Source organism: Priapulus caudatus, unplaced genomic scaffold, assembly GCF_000485595.1.
Source record: "Priapulus caudatus unplaced genomic scaffold, Priapulus_caudatus-5.0.1 Scaffold2099, whole genome shotgun sequence".
NCBI classification, from domain to species: domain Eukaryota; kingdom Metazoa; phylum Priapulida; class Priapulimorpha; order Priapulimorphida; family Priapulidae; genus Priapulus; species Priapulus caudatus.
This window is the reverse complement of record NW_014579160.1, coordinates 1-7790: the sequence shown is the minus strand read 5'-3', so window position 1 is coordinate 7790 and position 7790 is coordinate 1. Positions and strand designations below refer to the sequence as shown.

The window sequence follows — 7790 nt, the reverse complement described above, 5'->3', positions numbered from 1 at the left end:
AACTGGTTAACGCTAGGTTTCGTCAGAACGTTCAGGCTTCTTCGATCACTCGCTCACCTTCGTTCCTATGGCGAGTAGCAGCGGTAGCAGCCACGAGTGGGGTGGCGACGATGACGATACCTTGTCTGTACGCATTTAAGAATCTGGCACGGCGCGAAGCTTTTCAATGCCATGATGCCGTGCCGAGTGGTTCGCAACCGCGTGTAGTGTCTATCCTAAGTGCGAATCTCTCTTCTCTCTCTCTCTCTTTCTCTCTCTCTCTTTCTCTCCTCTCTCCTCTCTTCTCTCTCTCTCTCTCTCTTCTCTCTCTTTCTCTCTGCTCTCTCTCTCCTCTCTCTCTCTCTCTCCTCTCTCGCTTCTTCTCGCGCGCGCTCTCTTGCTCTCTCGCTCTCTTCTCTCTCTCTCTCTCTCTCTCTCTGCTCTCTCTCTCTCCTCTCTCTCTCTCTCTCTCTCTCTCTCTCCTCTCTCTCTCTCTCGATTTCGCTGTCTTTTTCTCGTTCTCTCGCCTTTATCTTTCTTTATCTATTTATCTGTCTGTCTGTCTATCTATCTATCTATTCTATCTACTTCTATCTATCTTATCTATCTAGTCTATCTATCTATCTTCTATCTATCTATCTATCTATCTATCTATCATCTATCTATCTATCTATCTATCTATCTATCTATCTATCTATCTTATCTATCTATCTATCTATCTATTTATCTTATCATCTATCTAATCTATCTATTATCTATATCTATCTATCTATCTATCTATCTATCTATCTTATCTATCATAATCTATCTATCTATCTATCTATCTATCCTATCTATCTATCTATCTATCTATATCTATATATCTATCTATCTATATTACTCTATCTATTATCTATCTATCTATCTATCTATCTCTATCTATCTCTCTATCTATTTATCTATCTATTATCATATATATCATCTATTATCTATTCTATCTATCTATCTATCTATTATCTATCTATCTATCTATCATATCTATCTATCTATTATCTTCTATCATCTATCTATCTTCTACTCGTATCTATCTGTACTGTCTATCTACTCTGCCTCTCTCTAGCGCTCTCCTACCTCGCTCTCTCTTTCTTTTCTCTTTCTCTCCTCGCTCTCTCTCTTACGATCTCTCTCTCTTTCTCTCTTTCTCTCTCACCGCCTTTAGTCGTGTCTTTCTCGGCTACGGCCCAGTTCTTCTCTTTGTCGCTATAGCCTTACTATACCCATCTTCGCCCGCATCCCATAGTCATCCTTACTGCCGTCAGTAGCGCTACACTTCACGATGTCATCAATAGGTCAGACGATGCTGGAACCAACCGCACCGCCAGTAGAGCCGGACAGTAGCCGTACGTTCGTTACCACGTCGCCGTGTGTCGAAGAACAGTTAGCTTAGCGGTGACCACACCATGCGTGTGATCACACCACGTCAAACACCACGTCGCAGTGTGTCGGCAACGCGTAGCTTTACCGCAACCGTCCGTACGTCCGTCTCCCACGTTACCGTGCGAAGGAAAAGAACACCAGCAGTTCCGCGAACAGTACTTCACCCCGGTACCGTGCGAAGGAAAAGAACACGGCAGTTCAGCGCAACAGTACTTCACCCACGTTACCGTGCGAAGGAAAAGAACACCGGCAGTTCAGCGGAACATACTTCACCAACGTTGCAGTTGGCGAGAAGAACGCCAACAGCTCAAGCAACAGTACTTCACTCACGTTGCAGTGTGGCGGAGAAGAACACCAACAGTTCAGCGAACAGTACGTACTTCCCCACGTTGCAGTGTGGCGGGGAAGAAAGAAAACCAAGTTCTCCGCGCAAGCGTTCAGCTCAGACGCGTCATCAGCGTAGAAGTAAATTGCGGTGTGGTGCGAGTATACTGTGCGACACACACACACGGAGGTGCGCACGGTGAGCGGTGCGGTATACTCGTTCCCGCTATCGCACGTCAACAAAACCCGGCCGACGAGAGAGATACGTACACGTACCGTCGGCGGGTCGGAAATTCGGTATTTGGCAGATAATTCTGCTCGGGACCCCGTGCGAATCTAGGCCACGGGCGCGTTCTGCATAAGTGTAGACGTAGTCGGGTGCGAGCACGTGGTTATTCTCGCATAATTGTGACCTCCCAACGCATACCCCTCTCTCAGTTATCGAGAGCCAAGGTTAATATCGAGAGACATTATTTTCTTTGACCGATCCTCCTGGGTTGGGCTTCTCAGTGCGCATATTGTGGGTATTTGTGCGTGTACTCAAGAGCATATAATTATAAACTCTTGTCTGGGGTATTTATAAACCGTTTTGTCTGCGCGTTTATATACACACAATATATATATATATATACTATATATATATATCTATATATATATACAGATAGAAACCTTATATGAAGTTATATACTATATATATTATATATATATATATATTTATGTATATATGGAAACCATTATATGAGGTTAATATACAATGAAAGTATTATGGCGGGCTTATTACGCTCATGAGGCTGCAGTATTCAGACATCGCTATGAAGGATGCATCTAATTAGTTTATTAGTTAAACAATATCTGATTGACTCCGTTAGAATACAATGTACACCTGAATGTTTTAGGGTCGAGTTTACACGTGGCGCATGTGTGCCTATGTGTGTGTGTGTGTGGTTGTGTGTGTGTGTGTGTGTGTGTTTGTTTGTTTGTTTGATTGATTGTGTGTGCATGTGCATGTGTATGTGGTATGTGGATGCGCGCGTGTGGGTGCATGTGGGCGCGCGCATGTCGATGATTTGTGTGCGCGCGTGCAAGAATACTTCGCGCATTCGTCTCGTTCTCATGATTCTCTGCTATTTTCTCGGATTTATGTCGGATTTATTCTTGATTGCGGTAGGATTTATGATTCACGCGGTGATGTTTATTGCGCCATAGTAAACACTCGTGTGCCACTCTAGCAGCATAGGAGCAAGTCGATGATACAAATACCTTATTATCGTGTCTTCCAATCTCACCTTTGCGTATTATAGGTGAATTCAGGCGAGAAAGGTACATAGTTGCGATGTTATGGGAAGATAAGATGCGGAGGAGTGTTTCTCGTCACCGATCCTCAGCCCATGCAGCGTGTATATGATCTCGTCTTATGTTAGTTCTCACACGGGCATCGGGAATTTTCTCATTCCTCGTTTCTAGAGCGGATGAAATGCGTGTTCTGCGCCGAGATTTTTACACAGTTCTTCCAATTTCGTCAGCTTTTTTCAACAGTTATTGCATTTTAAAACCTAGTACATCACTGTCTACTGCAGACTCCACATATCAAACTAGCTAAGTACTAGTGAAATGACGGTGTCTGGCCTGTCTGTGCCACATACTTGTGTCGTCTCGTCCCGGAGTCCAGCTACTTGGCAGTTTATCATACGACCAGTCACCTTCGCGAGCGATATTGGAACCTGACCTTGGAATTTCGCTTCAAATCTCCCCGGCGTATGACTGCGATTCAGTAAGAGCAATATTTATGGCAAAATAGCATCATATCTAAAGTAAAACAACGCAAACTTAAAAATGTAAATTAACATAGAATTTAACAACGCTAAATCCAGTTTCCGATGGCAGCTTGACTTGGTGAAATTGGGAAATATCTTCAGTTATTGCTGGCGCACCTTATCCTTTTATCCCGCTTTACTCGCTCTGACTATCTACTAGTATCTACTAGTCCCCATGAATGCGGGGCAGTTCGTATAGCTTGCTGTTACTTTCACCCAGGCCATGCAGCATCAGTACCGGATATCACGGGGTCCACTGCCATCATATCTGTTATGCAAGAGAGAAAGAAAAGAAATGGGAGAGATTGTACGGGAGAGAGTTGGGTGTCCACTCGTGTTTGTCATACGGTCACCGCGTGCTGCACTCACCAGCGTGGCTTCGATCCGACGAGCGTCATCACCTTGAGAGCGATGCGCCGGTGCAAACTCCTGTGCTCGACAGCTATTGCCATCACCAACCCGCCGAGGAACAGCATGTTAGTGTCCTTCAAATACTGCATGGCGACCTTGCGCGACGTCAGCACGCCGAGCAGCGGGAACAGCACGGCTGGGATGAGGGAGGTCACCGCCAGGGGGAGCGCCTCCGTCATCCAGTATATCGCCATGACGATGATCGTGTAGGCGCATTTCGCTTCCTGCAATATATGTACAGGTGCGTGTTTTGAGGTGGTGAATTAAGAATTCATACGTTGACCCGTACACGAACGGCGTTCGTATTGACTAATTATTAACGCTAATTAAGCAAAATCGCTGGAATGTTATCGAATAATATTGTCCAAGCGTGGTTATTGCGATTATTCGTCTAAAACATTTATATAGAACTAGTCGTGTCGATTTTTACTTATATATGATAAATTCTTAAATCTACAATCATTTATTTTAATTATTATTAAAGTAATAATAATAGTTTTATTATATATAGTTAGTATTATATAATCAATGAAAATGGGCTAAAATAACAATAGCTGTTATATACCAGCCGTGAAATTTCGTGCCCTCATATCTCGTAATTAACTAACTGATATGATGAAAGAACCACCTATACCGTATAATACAGTCCCACCGTAGCTCTACTATCCTCAACAAATAGAGAAGATGGCGTTGATTAGATTCTTATCTTCCTTATTTATTTCTCCCCCCTCGCATTCTTACATCTCTTACATTTGCGCAAAATAACATCAATTTCGCCGCGATCGGACGTGATCCAGGTATAAGATCGCAAACATTTACACAGATATTCGTGAACGCACCCATGCATCATATCAGGAGTCTATTGATAGACTCCTGATCATATGCCGGCTTGTTTGCTCACGTTTGAAATATGGAAACAAACAACGTTTTCCTATGACGACGGATTCGATGGACCATGGGCCGTGCGATCGAGTATAAACACGAAGAAAGCAAACAGCAAGTGGCAGCAATGGTTCTCAGGTCGCAGCCAGGATAGCCAGGGGTCACCTTATCCAACACTCACAGTAATCTCAGAAGGTGAAATAAACACTTATCTCCTTTGTCCCGGCGACACGAAGATTACAAATGCGTCGCAAATTATACCGTTATTTCTCTCGCTTGCGACCGGTTGGTGATTGTGGCCCGTAAAGCCATTTCGCTGCGGCTAATCCAGTTATAAAGCTACGACTCTAGTTTGGTTATACGGCCAGCATTTAGTGACAGCGCATCCAGTGTCCTTGCTGCTGGCTGAGGTACATGAGAACGCCTGTTTCCCACGCATAACTATAATTATCTACATAGTACGTTTTAATTAACTACCATTCAAGTATAGTTTTAAGTATAATATTGCTCGCTACAATGATACTGAGATTATACTGATATATATTCACACCTATTTAAATCATCGCCGCATAACTTCCTACTATAGAGCTTCGTGATAGGAAATGAAACGAGTAGTCAGCATACAAGTGTCAATGTAAGCAGCGGGGCGCATGACAATCTACTGTATAAGCTGTATATTTCGCGGTGGTTTAATTTTCGCGAATTTCGCGAACGCGTCCCCGACCGCGAAAATAACAACACGCTAATTATTCATACCGAATAATACCGAATAATACATAATTCACCGACCGCGAATTTAACCACTCGCGAAATTGCCCGTCAAGTCTGAATTCGCGAAAATATCTGTACGCGAAAAATACGGCTTATCCAGTAATCGCACACTCTTCAGGTACTGCCCCGAGCCTTGCTGCACGATGTAGGCCTACGTGGCAAAGTACGAACGAACGAAAAAAAAAAACGAACGCACGACGAAAACAACGTGTTTTTATTCAATCATCATACTACCTATAACAATTAGTTATATACTATATACAACGAACGACGCCTAACCATCATGCCCACTAATAAATTTCTCGTTTACACACATCAATAAGAGCGTATTAAGAAGCGTACCTTCTTAATACGCTCTCGTCATCAACTGTTCACATTAAATGGTGAATCCACAGGAACGTGTATACCAAAATATACTAGCTAATGCGTAGAACGGTGTATGCAGTAACTGTTGTTAGGTGTCCTTTGTTATCACGCACCACGGCCTCTGTGGTCGAGAAGCAACATGTACTCGTGTGTAATTGCAGCACTGCGTACGTGATTAAACACGTGTACTACGTGGGCGACTGTTATAACTCACGGTCACCCCCTGCCACGTACTCTTCCACCCACCCTGACCTTTCCTCGTTTAGCTCCCTCCGCCTCTCTCTCTATCTCTTTCTCTTTCTTTCTCTCTCCCTCTCTTCTCTCTTCCCTCTCGCTCTCTCTCCGGTATACCCTATGCAGACAAACAAGTACGGCACACGCGCGCCAACAAGTAGCCCTACGCACAACAGCGCATGCATATACGACGCACAACACGGGCGCAGTGCAACACACACAACACATACACAAACACACACACACACACACAACACACCACACAACACATAACAACACACACACACCACACACACAATCACCAACACCAACAGAGAAGCAAACAAAACACACCACACACACATACACACACACAAACACCACACACCACCACCACAGAGAGAGAGACAAAACACACAACACACACACACGACAACAATACACAGCACACACACAACACACACACACACACACACAAACAGCACACACACAGAGAGACACAACACACAACCACAACACACACACACGCACACACACAACCACAACACACCACACACACACAGAGGAGAGAGAGAGAAGACACACACAAACACACACACACACACACACAACACACACACCACACAACACACACCCGGGTGACTCCGTCCAAGACCTGTCCGTCACGATCTCTATACGAAGCTGTGCACGCCGCGGCACGAGCATGACCAGGGCGAGGCACGTGCCTAAATACAGGATGGCCGCCGGCGGCTTCGCGACGCTAAACTGTATGGGTTTTAGTTAATTACAATATTTTTAAACGCTCGGCGCACCATAAATAGAAGTGCCAGGAACTCGGCGTGTGCTGTGTGTGGGTGAGAGAGCGGGGGAGAGCAAAGAGGGCGGAGGAGAAAGAGAGAGGGAGATAACGAGAAGGGAAAGATACCGCGCGGCGCACGCAACGCGCACACTTAGACATACACACACAGCACGCACCACGGCACGCACGCACCGCACGAACGACGAACGCACGCACCGCACCCACGCGCGCGACAACACACACACACACACACACACACACTATATATATATATATATATAGATATATATATATATATACATAATATATACGTATAAATATAGCCCGTGCTCACGCTCTCTATAACCCGCTCGTTCCGCATACGCGCGTATACATTTGTTTTTATACATAAATATACATACATGATCACCGCATTCGGCTGCACGCTACGCCCCCACGTCGGTAAGCTAGATATATATATATATACCAACGTGCCGACGACCGACTGCATGAATAAAACATGCGGCCACCTGAATGGACGCGCGCGCGCGCATTTTGATATCAAAGCGAGATAAATATTGACAGGGATGACGGAGGAGCAGGGGTGGAGACATTACTATTCGGTGGGCCGTGCCTCTCGCCGGATAGATGTGCCACGCCCTTTTCTTGTCTGTAATTAACGGCACGTGTGAGATACCCAGCGGGCACGCGAGGTCGGGTGAGGGTGGGTGGAGTGGGTGGGGTGCGACGGACACGGGGGTGCCCGCTAAACAATGTTTAATATCAATTGTGTTATAACCCTCTTCCCCTCTCTCGCTCTCTCTCTCTTTCTCTCT

The 7790-nt window shown here is 45.0% G+C and overlaps 1 protein-coding gene across 1 annotated transcript in view; it reads right to left on the bottom strand.

Annotated features, from left to right (window-relative positions):
* Nucleotides 1–4138, bottom strand: part of LOC106818224 (solute carrier family 13 member 5-like) — a 14428-nt gene extending 10290 nt beyond the window's left edge. Inside the window, exons 1-2 of the mRNA XM_014822947.1 lie at nucleotides 3903–4138; nucleotides 3363–3480 (exon numbers count right to left, since the gene is read on the bottom strand). Of these exons, the coding sequence (XP_014678433.1) occupies nucleotides 3363–3480; nucleotides 3903–4138 (354 nt within the window). The remainder of the gene's footprint in view (nucleotides 1–3362; nucleotides 3481–3902) is intronic.
* Between the last annotated feature and the right edge of the window lie 3652 nt (nucleotides 4139–7790).